The 14162-nt window shown below is 39.8% G+C and overlaps 1 protein-coding gene across 1 annotated transcript; it reads left to right on the top strand.

The window, feature by feature from the left end:
• Window positions 1-2392: 2392 nt before the first annotated feature.
• Window positions 2393-13884, top strand: LOC307195508 (uncharacterized protein; the record flags this gene model as incomplete). The annotated part of the gene is made up of 3 exons (XM_079939622.1): window positions 2393-2414; window positions 2994-3668; window positions 13528-13884. 2 exons carry the CDS (start codon window positions 2393-2395, stop codon window positions 3665-3667), a joined length of 696 nt encoding a protein of 231 aa, XP_079795748.1. The 3' UTR covers window position 3668; window positions 13528-13884.
• Between the last annotated feature and the right edge of the window lie 278 nt (window positions 13885-14162).

Genomic DNA, 14162 nt, shown 5'->3' with positions numbered 1-14162 from the left:
GCTGCCTCCTTCCTGGTCCTTTGGTTAGAGACGGCAGGCTTTTGTTGGGACTTTTTTGGTCAGCATCTGTTGGCATTTCAGGGTTGCCAGCTTCTCCAGTTCTAGGTCTGTGATATATAAAACAAAAGGAGAACCCAGGGAACTCACCACTGTTTGGATCCTCAAGTCCCAAGGTCCCTAGTCAGTCTGGCTCCTTCCCTCTACTTTTCAGAGTCTTTGATTTTGATTTATATATGTATATATGATATGTAAATTTAATATTTACATAAGTTAATAATATATAATGAATACATTAATAATAAACATATATTTACTAATGTTATATATATATATATTGCTGTTCAGACTTTTCAGTTGTAATTAGCAGGAGAAATAGGAAAAGTACATCTACTCCTTCCTGGTGGATAATATAATTTTTTAAAGATTAAACTGGGTGTGTTATTTTTCTCTGATTATTAAAATACTATATGCTTATTAAATTCCTGATGATACAGAAGGGCTGAAGTTGAAAGTAATAATTGGACTGTGTAAGATTGTGACGGTGAAGGAAGAAAACATAGCACAGGGTAGGGATATGAGACTAGCAAAAGTTCTTTTCATTTCAGTACAACTTTAGACACTTTCTGTCCACATTTTTCCCTGTAACTAAATTTTTCAATTTTAAAAAGAAAGATGAATATGGATGGACTTAAAGGAAATTTAAGAAAACCTGGGACATGTAGAATTGGATTTACAAAGTAAATAAATCAGAATGTGACTCTGGGTTTTACTCTGAATCACACAAAACTTTGCAGGAACTCATGTGTTATATAAGGTCAACTTGGAATATTTTCACTTGGTAACCACGTTGGGATTCTTGGCATAAATATAATTCATATAAATAATTACAGTAAACCTTTGTTTAGAAAGTGCTTGGCTATCGTAGATTATATTACACTTGACTGTTGATCAAATCACTTCCCATACATACTCCCTGATGTATGACTTGAATAAAACAACCCATGAAGCAAATATTATTCTTGCATTCTGACACCAATGTCATAATAGGGTTCTACTGAATTATTAGTTTAAAAAAAAAAAAAAAAACACTTTCAATGAGATGTCTGGCCCTGGATGCAAACTGCAGTGAGGCATCGATATTTTCACATTAGCATCATCACACTGAGTGTTACTGTAATGGCATTCTCATGTCACACAACATTGGGGCCAAAATGAGTTTTTCCTAAAAGAGGCCTCCTTCACGAGGTAGCCCCAGCCATTTCACACCATTTCTCTCATGCTTCTGTTTCAGCAGACATTTCCCTATCTTGTTTTATCTCCCTGCAAGAAATAACTACAACCCACAACATGAATTAAAATTTTAACTATATTGTAAAGTGGTTATTTAAAAACCAGAATATATGTTTTTGATGGGCAAGTTTAAAGCGGGGAAAAGCAGACAGCCCAGTCATCAAAGGACAAAAATCTATACTAATTTTAAAAGCAAAACAGAGCACAGGACTTCTTGTCTATTTTTCTACAAAAGATGCTACTGTACTTCTGTTCCTGGCCATGTCAGCAGTGATACCCCCCGCACACACTCCCCCTACCATTTTTTCCCCAAGCATTGATTGTTGACTTCCCCTGACACCCCATCACAACCCATTAGTACTGAAAACTGACAAGCCCAGCTGCAACAGCAAAAAGCAAGTTTGAAAGGAAATATCTAAAGCACAAGCTAAGCTCAGCTATTAGGACCCACACCAGCCCCAGATGCAACAACTCCCTCTCCTCAACCCAATCGCACCTTTGTGGAGGTCAGCAAAATCAGCAGATTTTCTTTAATCCAGACTCCAAGGTCTGGAGGAAATGATGAGGAGTATCGCTTTATTTTTACTTTCACTTTCAAAGGAATTTGGGTTGAGGAATATGAAGAGAGAGTTGGCTCAAGCGCTTTTGCTGATAATGCCAATACACCTTACGTCTCTTTTCAGACCCAAGCATTTCAGATGTTAGTGGCTCAGCAGTCCTGGGCTCCTGAAGGCCACACTTGAAACCCTGGCAGCTTAACTTATGAGTTTTTCTTCTTTTTTTTTACTTGGCAGAGTTATATAGTGTCTGTGTCCCCAGAGTTACAGTAATGGCAATAGGAAGCATTCCTTGTGATTGTAGAGTTGATTGCCCAGGGGAAAAAAGTGACAACTCCAGACTTCCCATAGACCTTGTGTTTGCCGAGATAGAAGTTCAAGCAAGGGCGGCCAACTTGCCAAAATCTTAAAAGAGCCAAGACACAAGCTGAATCTAACTTCAGTTAAAAGGCTAGATGCAAGTTTTGTACTGTCAAAGCCCAGGAGATGGGGGTAACTGAACAAACAGTGGCCATCACCCATCTCGGTGGAAAATCGAGCAGCAGATGATCACTGATTCAAGAACAGGTAAGAATAAAGAGTCAAATAAGAACCGCGCACTGAGCTGTGCACCCCCTGAGGCGGGTGGCGAACACGTAGTGACCAAGTGTGGGCCAGCAATGGTCACACAGCTATTACGATCTGCCCCAAGAACGGGCACCTGAAAACACATTATTTGGCACCATTCTCGCCGGGTGTGGACGGCTTTAGGGGGGAAAACAAGAACAAGTCCCCTAAGTGAGTTTTATGGTCTCCACTACCATCAAGCCTGGCGAGCTCGGGGCTGATCCACTTCCCCCGCCACCTCTGATCATGTTTTGTGTCTGACCAGGCTGCCAAGGTGTTTCTGGCCAGTCCAGACCCCTGCGAGAGGCCTGGAAAGGCTGGAGCGGCCCGCCCTGAGGTCGTGTGGTCCACACAGACCTGCCTGCCCGCCACCCCGACAGCGGTGGCCCATGCACGCTCCCTGGATTTTCCCCACCAGTCCTCCCCACCCTCTCCTCACCTGCTCTGGCCGAAATCCCAGGGCTTCCAGGCCTTGGAGCCTCGTTTACTCACCTTGCCCCATCTTTTGCTTCATCCGACAGGCAGACGCTGGCGCATAAGAGGGAGCCGTTCAGGGAGGACCGCGCGAGCTGCAGACGCCAGGCCTGACCTGGACGCGGGGCGCTGCCTGGCGCCTGGTTCAGCTCCAAGGCGCGGAACGCGGAAGCTGCAGCTTCGCCTCGGCCTTCAGCTCTGAAGGAGTCCTTTCTTGGGCGGGAGGCTCTGAGAAGACCTGGTCTGGCTCTGTCCCTGGTTCTCTAACTACGGCCTTGTGCCTGATAACGAACACCCGTTGCCTGCCTCGGCGCCCAGGTTCTCGTCCGACACCAGAACCTCAAGCCTCTCAGCCCGCTCTGCCTAGTCTAGCACCACGCAGCTCCGCGCCGTCTCCACCTGCGCTCTCTCCTTCCGCGTGCTCCCGCGGTCGTCTTCTCGCGCGGTCGTCTTCTCGCGCGGTCGTCTTCTCGCGCGGTCGTCTTCTCGCGCGGTCGTCTTCTCGTGCGGTCTTCTTCTCGCGCGGTCTTCTCGCGCCATCTCCTTCCGCGCAGCTTCGCGTTTCCTTTGGCGCGGCGTCTCAGGCCGCGCGGTGTCTCCGGTCGGGCGGCGTCTGCGGCCGCGCGACGTCTGCGCCCGCGCGACGTCTCCAGCCGCGCGACATCGCCTTCCCGCGTTGTCTCCTTTCTCCTCACCTGCAGGTGTACTTGAACTCCCTGGGATCACCTCTTCTTACCTAAGGTAGACCATTGGGTAGACTGGGGTCCACATCTTTAGTGGAAAGCAAGTATGTAGCTTTGACCAAAGACATTTGCCAGTTTGGGACCATCTTTGGGCGCTTGGCCCGGTGTGCCAGCTGTTCACTTAACCACTCGTGACTTTGGTTTGGGGTACTGACCCCAGCCCTTTGCCCTTCCACAGGATGACCTTGTTCTGGCACATCCGGGATGTTCTTGCATTTAGTCTTTCTAGAAGTTACACTGTGTATTACTTGGCTGAACCACACCTGCCCTGCAATGTCTTGAGTGTCTGGTCTCCCTCCCCAGCAGGGGGGAGGAGGAGGGGGGCGGGTCTTATCTGTGGTTGTCGTTTGAGACTAGAGGGCAATACCAGGATCATAGGCAGGGAGAAGTCTGAGGTAGAGCGAGAGTGGCAGATACTAAATGGGCCACGAAAACAAGCAGACCCTGACTGTGCCTAGGGAACTGGGGCACGTCCGCAAAGAATGCTCAGAGAACCACACAAGATGGGTGTTAGATGCAGCCACAAAAGAACTTGTGCGGGGTGGGTGGTGGTCTGATTGAAATCCAGAGATGGGGTGTCAGAGCCTCTGACTGTTACTTTACATGCTCTAGCCCTTGTTTTTGTGAGTGAGGCAGGCCTATTTAAAGCTGCTATGATATGACAGATATTGGCTCATCATCAATAAATATTTATTAAGTACCTCTGCCTGTAAGCCTCTGAGTCCTTACAAGGTTGGAGAGCTGAGGTTCAGGGAGGAGTCCTGGAGTGGAGATGGGGGATGGGAGGTGGTGTTAGTAGGTGCCCATAGAGATGGTGAATTTTCAGGGCCCTCTGATGAAAAATTCCATGTTCTTGTTTCAAAAAAGTGTGTCCCAATGATGAAAAAATAGGGAGGGGGACAACAGTGATCACATGCTTACTGGGTGTTAGGCAATGAGCCTTTCTCTCTGTCATATGTGTATATATATCTACATATCTAAATACATATTGTATGTAAAACAGACAGTATTATACAATATGTAATATTGTATATTATATAATAAATGTAACATATATGTAATATTAGTTAGTCTTGACAAAATCATATGAAGCAGGTATTATTATTAATCCCTCCTTGTTGGTGAGGCAAGTTAGGTTCCAAGATTTAACTTTTGTACATTTCACACCTAGTTCCTTCCCAGACCCCATAATGATTCCTCCCTATTTAAGAAACATCTAAACTAAGTTTTACTAACAAAAATGCAAACTACAAATGATTAAGATGGTCTTGAGATAGACAGACATCCTGCTCTTCCACTTAATCAGGTCTGAGATATACAAGACTATCTTGATGGAGAATTTGTAATTTATAGTGAAGACATGAGGAAACACCTGAAGAAACTATTATTATTTAAGCTTGTTTCGTAAAAGATGGAAGGAATAACTCTAGTTTCCTTGGGTTGATTCTTTAATGAAATCGTTTGGTAATGATCAAGGGATGCATTTAGAATAGTGGTTGAAATATCAGATCAAATTTTTGTCTTCACTCTTTGGTGTAATTTTTCCAGGTCTTTATTGAGGAAGAAAAAGTTATATGTTAAGAAATGAGCCCATTGTATGAATGTTTGTGTATTTTGGTGTGTACAAAAGCAAAAAGGAGCAGACTAGAAGAGGAAAGAAGGAATTTAAAAATTATTTCAAATAATAAACCAACAAAACCTGGTACAGCATTTTCCCTAACTCTGAATTAATATAAGACCTTGCCTTAGATGTGGCAAATGGGAGGCAAGTTATGATTAGCAGACTTGGGTGGGCGACCACATAGCAGGGTTTCTCTGCTTACCAGGGGGAGTGTCATAGACTTCTAAAAAACCATTATAATTGAAGGTGTTTTAACTTAAAGTATTCTTCTGGGTACTTACTTAGTAGACTCATTTGTGAGTCCTCATAAGCCTTCTTAAGAAAATATGAGAGAAACAGGCTGTCTTGAAATTTGGAAATGCTGCAGAGATTGACTGGTACCATCATGTAGAAATATGTCATCTGAAGAGCCAGTGTCACAATCAGACGCAGAGACAATGATGCCTAATTATTTGTGATAAGCGTAGGACCAAATCCAGAAATGTACAGCTCTGGTCTGAGCATGCAGAACATTATTATTATGTTCTGTCTCTGCCTGGCAGCCTACCTCAAACCTAAGTAAGTCACCATAGAAGACACATCTTAGCAGAGAGCCTGGTCCTGCAGCCGTTTGCTGCAGGCTGAGTTTGGCTCCCCACCTGGAGCTGGGCACTCGGGTCCTGTTTTTCCTATGAGGTCACAGTCCCCTGTGCGGTGCCAGGTGATTTTTCATTATGCAGTAAAACACTTCCCAGCAGGCTGTTTTCATTACAGTGACAGGAGAGTCTCTTGATTTGTTTTCATCATATCATGCACCATGGACCTCGAAGGGACTCAGCTGCCTCATGGTCACTCTAAAGCTCTTTTGTGATCACGAGCCTTGGCTCTACCTCTAGTTGCCCTCCTGTGACCCTAGACCCTGCTCATCAGCTCCACACCATCCCCGCCACGTTTCCTCCTGAGTGTCACTGTGTCCAGCCTCCTGGTTATCATGCTTTGCCATTGTAATAATGAGAGCTACATCTGTTGAGTACCTACCCTATGTGGGATGGACATTGGGCAAGTTGCTAGTAAATCCTGAAAGTAAAAGTATGAGGCGATGAGGGCAGAGGGTCTAGTGCTGTGTGCAAGGACATCCCAGTGTGGCAGAGCCAGGATTTGGACCCAGGGTCTCCCAAGCCCCACACATAACTTAAATCACCCTCTACTGTCTTTCCAGACATAAGGCCTTTCTTGTTCCTCTCCTCAGAAGAGTACCCCATCTTCTCAATGCTGCTCAAAATCTACCTGCAGTCAGACTTATTTCCCGCAATAAACTCCCTGAATACTTTAGCTTTTCAGTTTCCATAAACACTGTTTAACGCCTATTGCTTTCTCAATGAAAGTATGCAGTGGTGACTTTTAAATCAACCACATAGCATTTGTCTTTAGCTCATTATAAGACTTGTTAGGTTTTTTGTGGTTTATGAGACAAAATGGTGGCTGGTAAAATTGTCAAATGGGCATATCAACTTCAGTTTAAAAAATTTATTTATTTTTGGCTGCGTTGGGTCTTTGCTGCTGCGCACGGGCTTTCTGTAGTTGCGGCGAGTGGGGACTGCTCTTCGTTGCGGTGCACAGACTTCTCGTTGCGGTGGCTTCTCTTGTTGTGGAGCACAGGCTCTAGGTGCGTGGGCTTCCGTAGTTGTGGCATGCGGGCTCAGTAGTTGTGGTGCGCGGGCTTAGTTGCTCCGCGGCATGTGAGATCTTCCCGGAACAGGACTTGAACCTGTGTCCCCTGCATTGGCAGGTGGATTCTTAACCACTGTGCCACCAGGGAAGTCCCAACTGCAATTTTTAATGGATTTCAAAACAAGTTTGCCCATGACCAGAGGTTATGGAAATATATTATTGTATTGAAGTTTACGGATCAAAAATCATCTCCACCTGTGGTTAATTATACATACAAATTATATGTGTATAAATATACACTTAATATAAGTATATATATTTATACCTATATAAACATATAGATAAGTCCATATATATATGTGTGTGTAAAATTTGGTCACTTGTGCTTATATGCAAGTCTTCTTTCCACTTCTACACCCATGATTGGAAATTACCTAAAGACTAAGCCCAATTATAATTTTTACCTGAAATACAATGAAGACAACATTTCAACTTGTGCAAGAGAGATATCCATTATCTCTTTTTTAAAATATATTAAAAATTTTATTTTTTTAAAGTATAGTTGATTTACAATGTGTTAATTTCTGCTGTACAGCAAAGTGACTCAGTTAAACATATACACATTCTTTTTCATATTCTTTTCCATTATGGTTTATCACAGGGTATTGAATATAGCTCCCTGTGCTGTACAATAGGACCTTGTTGTTTATCCATTCTATATTATATATAATTCTACATTATATATAATAGTTTGCATCTGCTAATCCCAAACTTCCAATTCTCCATTATGTCTTTTGAGGCTGGTTTATACACTAAAATCAGGTATTTTGATTTGATTTGTGAAATAACTGTTTTTGCAAAGTTGTAAGTAAATACAATCTTATTTAAAATGCACTGGAAGGAAAGACAAATGGCTAATTAACATATGAAAAATGTTCAAATTTATGAGTATCAAAGAAATGTAAATTAAAAGAACACTGAGACTTTTTTATCTTTCAAATTGGCAAGATTAAAACAGTTTTACACTCAGAGTCTGAGAGGATGAACATGTGTTGGGAAAGCGCTTTGGCAATATGTATATATATTTTTAAAATGTTCATATCTTTTGTCTCAGTAATCCTATTTCTAGGACTCTTTCCTAAGGAAATATTGAAATATTTATGATGCAACATTATGTATAGTAGGTTCAAATTAAAAACAACAAAATATCCATAATAAGGGAGTAGGGAAATTATGGTAGATCTCTATGTTATATATGATATATAAACATCTATAATAGAATATTATTTACATATTTTATGTATTTAATAAACATATGTGGTTTATTATTTTTTTATTGAGGTATGATTGACATATAACATATTAATTTCAGGTGTACAACATAATAATTCAATATTTGTATATGCTACAAAATGATCACCACAGTAAATCTAGTTTCCATCCATCACCCTACAAAGTTACAAAAAATTATTTTTTTCTTGTGTTGAAAACTTTTAAGCTTTACTCTCTGGGAAACTTTCAAGGATGTGCTACAATATTATTGACTCTAGTCACCATGCTCAATATTACATCCCCATGACTTATTTATTTTAAAACTGGAAGTTTGTACCTATCAACTCCCTTCACCCATTTTGCCCACCTCTCTGGCAACCACCATTCTTTTTTCTGTATCTATGAGTTTTGTTTTGTTTTAAACATATTATATATTTTATAAACGTGGTATGTATATATATATATGAAAATGTCCATAATATATTAAATAGAAAAAGGCAAGATATAACCCTGTGTATTACATTAGTCCCACAATCTTATAAAACAATATGTTAACAAATATGCACAGAAAAAATATTGGAGAGAAATGTATCAAAGTGTTAACAGTGGTGGTAGGTTAATGTTCATTTTTACTTTTATATTTTTTGCATTTCCAAATATTTACAAGAGTAAGCCTATTTGTAAGAATCTCTTACAACAATACGACAATTAAAAAATGCACTGGGATGGACTTTAGGCGAGGTGGCAAAGTGAGTAGACGTGGAAATTTCTTTTCCACACATACAGAAATTATGGATGACTTATAAACAAAAGTTAGAACTGCATAGCTGAGCTAAAGGAAAGGAGGAAAACCTCCCAGGACCCGGAGGGAGTAGCGTCTGGAAGCAGTGAGGTTGGCTGAGGCTGGAGGCCTGTGGGAGGTGGGGAAGAAGGAAGCAAATTTGGGATCAACGATTTAAAAGTAGGAGGGAAACAGAGGTGGGTGAGTGGTGAGTCTTGCCTGAGCCTCCTGTCATGAAACCAGTGCTGGCAGTGTGCTTCCATGCCTGTGACTGGAAGCTGAGAACATTCCAACCAACCCATCTGGAGTTTTAGCAGGTAATAAGCTGCTCACCTGCAGCAGAGGGCAGAAGCAAGGTACCTGCATGACTGGGAGGTGGACCAAGTTCTATCCTGGCTTGGCGTCAGGAACAAGGAACACCCAGCGAGGGGAGGCTGTACTTGTGAGCTGCAGCTCTCCTAGGAGCTAGGCTGAGGCTTCCTACCACCACGGGGAGGGGGAAAGCCTCCTCTACCAGTTTGGAATAATTTCAGCAGCAAGTTATTGTGCCCTAAACCATATAGACATTTATTATCTTTCTTAATAATGAGAACTGGAGGCAGGCTGTCTCAGGATGGTCTAGCAGCTCAACAATGCCATCAAGGATCCAAGGTCTGTCTTTCTTCTTTCTGCTGGGTTTGTGACTTTTTGCTTTACAGTTGTAAGATGGCTGCTGCAGCTCCAGATATCACAATTCATGCCTTCCCGGAAGCACCCAAGCAGAATTTCCATTATATCTTTTTAGGCAGAACTGGGTCACATGGCTTGCCTTGGCTCCAGGGGAGACTGGGACATTGAATGTCTGGTAAAGGGAAAGAAATATTCACAACTGACTTAGACCAATTAGATCTATTGGCTGGACACATTGCCACTCAAGATAAAATTGGGTTTTATTAGCAGAGAAGGGGAGAGGGAGTGGCTGTTAGATAGGCAACTCCCATGCAGTATGAATTGTCAAACAAAATTGAACTCATACCTGAGAAACTAAATAATAGAGGAATCTGAAAATTACTGTAAAATCAGTACATTTACAGTTGTTTAGTAAAATAAAACGACAAAACATGAACTAAGTAGGCAACTACATTAAGAATAGATGAATGTAAATAAAAATGAGTCAGAAGTCTTGGAAATGGAAAATATAGTCATTGAAATAAAAAGCAACCCCTATAAATGAGATATTGAACTTGACATAGTTGAAGGAAGTGAGATGGAAGGCAGAACTTTGCAAGTCATCTGGGATGCAGGAAATTTAAGAGGGCCATGGAGGGTAAGTTGGGAAATTGTAAGTACTTACTAGTAGGTATTCTTGCAAGAGTATAGCAAAAATGGGAGAGAAGCAATATTTGAAAAAGGTAATGGATAAGACTTTTCTAGAATCAAAGGTAGACCCGAATCCTGGGATGAAAAAGACATCCTAATTGTTAAGCAGAGCAAAAAACCCCTCACACCTAGATAAACTTAGTGAAACTACAGAGTTGCAAGAATAAAGAAAGAAAAGGTACCTGAGAGAAATACAGATTACTTAAAAGGAGCAGCAGTCAGACTGATAGCAGATTTTTCATCAGCAACAGGAGATACCAGATGATGGAATAATACCTTAAAATTGTTGAGAGAAAACAACTGCCGTGCTAGATTTCTACAGCTGGTTAAATAATCTTTTCAGAATAGGAGTAAAAAACAAAACCCAAAACAAACACAGACAACATAGGAAAGTTAAAACAATAAAACTAGAAAAAAACATAGGAGAAAATCTTTTTGACCTTAGGAAAGACAAAATTGCTCTGATAGGACACAAATAAACATGAACATGAAAGAAAAAAAGTTGATAAATTGAACTTTATCAAAATTAAAAACTTTTTCTCTCTGAAGATACCATTAAGAAAAAGAAAAGCTAGAGAATGGAATATTTGCTACGCATATATCTGACAAAAGGCTGTATCCAGAATATATAAAGAACTCTTATAATTCAATAATAAAAAGAGAAACAACCCAATACAAAATAAAAAAACAAATATTTGAACAAATACTTTTCAAAGGAAGATAAAGAATGGTCAGTGAACACATGAAAAGATGCTTAACATGATTAGCCATCAGGGAAATGCAGAAACAAAACAAACCAAACAAAAACTATAATGAGAAACCACTATATACTTAGAGAAGTGCTAAAATTAAAAGACTGACTATACCAAGTGTTATCAAGGATGTAGAGCAAGTAGAACTCTCATGAACTGCTTTTGAGAATACAGTGGTACAACCACTTTGGAAATCTGTTTGTTAGTGTCTTAACAAAGTTACACATATACTCACCATAAGATCCAGGCATTCCACTCTTAGGTATTTTCCACCCCAAACTGAAAACACATATACATACTAATATTTATGCAGAAATGTTCATAGTTGCTTTAATCACAATAGCCAAAACCTGGAAATAATCCAAAATATCCATCAACTGGTAAATAGATAAACAATGTGTGGTGTATCCAATATGTGGAGTATTGCTGAGCAGTACAGAGGAACAAACTATGGAAACATACAGCAACATGGATCTTTAAATCATGCTGAATGAAGGAAGTCAGATACAAAGAGTATGAACTATATTTTTCCATTTATATAAACTGTAAAATAATTGATAGTGACATAAAGCAGATATGTGGTTTCCTAGAGCTGGGACAGAGGTAGGGGTAGACTGCAAAGGGTCACAGATAATCTTCTGGGGGTGATGGAAATGTCTGTACCTTGACTGTAGTGGGAGTGTTATGAGTATTTGCATATAATGAAACATCTAAATGAATGCAGTTTGTTGTATACAAATTATTCCTAAAGAAATCTAATATGGAAAAATAAACATTTTCAGACACACAAAGAGAGCTTAAATTTAAAGCCTTGATAAAAAAAAACTTGTAAAATACTTTGGATGAAAGAAAAATGAACACAAAAGAGGAGAACATATTATAAGAAATTTAAAGTTTCAATGAAAAAAATGCTTTGAGGGTCTCATAATTCTGGGTCAATCTTTGTGTAACATGACCAACTATTGAGTAAAACTCAATAGTTCTCACTTAAAACATTTTTATTGTAAAAATTACAATGCACAAAAATAGAAATATTGGTATAGAGAACTTCTATATATCTGGAAAAGTCTATACTTTCATACATTTGAACTTGCTGAATTAAGAAATAACTATTTGTTAATCATTATGTAGCATTCTTTGTTTTTAAAAAGGTTATTTCCTCTATGTTCTCTCAAAATGAGTCAGATGAAAAAAATCATCATTTTGCATATTTATAATATTTAAGAAATGTGAAAGATAATTAAAAGATCAAGAATGAAAAATGGTATTATGCTCAAGACCTCAAATCATATTACAAATATCTTATAATTACAAGAGACCGCCCTATTGCATGCACCCTTCAAATAAAGGTTTCTTGGACATTGATTTTATTTTTCAAATATATATTTCACAACTTAAAGACTTACGTAGATTAACTCAAATTCTATGTTTATTGAGCAACTGCCATTTGCCAGGCATTGAACTCAATAGAGTGAAGGAATAACAAATTTGAATAAGGTTTTATTGGCCTTAGAGGAGCTTATATTTCTGTAAGAACTCTGCTTTGTTACTGTAGATGTCCTGCCATATTGATAGAGAGATGGAGTGAATATTGTTCCTCTTTTAGTTAAAGTTAAGCAGAGATCGTGATGTCTCTGCTTTGGCTTACACCTAAGATATGCACATGCTAGCTTGGACTCAGGCTGGACTCCTAAACCCCATTTCCTAAAACATCCTTTTGTTTTAAGAGAGTTGGAGGAGGGAAAAGTAAACAGTATTCCATCATTCCTGGCACACACACTGTCTCATTCCTGAAAATTTATGAGTAAATGCACAACACCTTGTGGTTGAGCAATGGTTGTCCTTACAGCAATTTGTAATGAAATAATGTCATAAATCACCAGAGACTGGCCAGCACCCCAAATAAAATATCTGTGGCTTCAAACTACAAATGTCTCACATGTTAAGATGTGTCACGTGTTACGTTCTAACATAGAATGTTAGAACTACAAGGAAAGCAAGAGGAAAAAAAAGTTTTATCACCTCCAGTCTGCCATAGTCGCTGTAAATTGGTAATAAACACACCTAAGTTATTTCATTACAATGTGATAGATTGTAATGGCAACTCTGAAGGTCCATTATATAAATCATTTAAATAGAGATTCAGACAATTTGAAAAATTCCCATTAATTATCAGAAAGTCAGTAACAATAACACCAATGAGGTTCAGTTTACCCTGCAGTTGTGAATATAGATACTTTAAAATGCAGATTATGACCCAGTGGAGCAGAGTAGCTCATTAGTCATGTATAATTTTTTAATTTTGATGGGGTAAAAATTGTTGAACTAATAGATTATAATTGATCATTCACAGTGAAGAGGCTGCAGTATCTTTAGCTCAACATATTGCCTGAGATTGTTTATGGTCTGTCTGTCTTTTCAGAAACATTCAGAGTTTATCACATAATGAACACATTTGGAGGGCTGAGCACTGTAAAGAGGGATGCAAAAGGTGAAAAATTTAATTCCTTGCCTGGAAGGTGAGGGGAGGACCCCCCTTTTTTCCAATTTATGGAATGAATATCTTAAAACAGAAACCAGGAATGATTCCTAGCACAGCCCTGATACTGGTAAGGGATTTAAAACTAAGTGCTTCTTTTCTGGTGCAGCCAGTCTGTTTTCTGCTTCTAAGAATCAATGAGTCCAACATCTTTTGTGCCAAGGATGCTGAACTGTTAATCACGTGTTTTGTTTTGAGAATGTGAGGCTGCTAACTTTGTTTCAGCTCTCCACCCTCCTCTCAGCTCTGGTTTATTCTGTTATTACTGAAAAGGATGCCTGTCTTCTCCACTAGAATCTGAGTATCTTGAGGGCAAGGATCATTTATTACTCACAGGTATCCATGCATGGTGCTTGATTCAGCAATCTGTGCAAAGTGGCACTGAATTCATAGTCATTAAACACACATGTGTGTGCACACACATGATAAGGAAAGGCAGGATGTTGAAATCTGGAATCTGAGTGAACTGGATAGAATCTGGGGATCCTTGCCTTGCTTATATGTCCTGCTTTCTTGCT

This window comes from Stenella coeruleoalba, assembly GCF_951394435.1.
Source record: "Stenella coeruleoalba genome assembly, chromosome: 12".
Taxonomy (NCBI): domain Eukaryota; kingdom Metazoa; phylum Chordata; class Mammalia; order Artiodactyla; family Delphinidae; genus Stenella; species Stenella coeruleoalba.
Note: the sequence above shows the minus strand (reverse complement) of the source record. Positions and strands in the feature narration are given on the sequence as shown.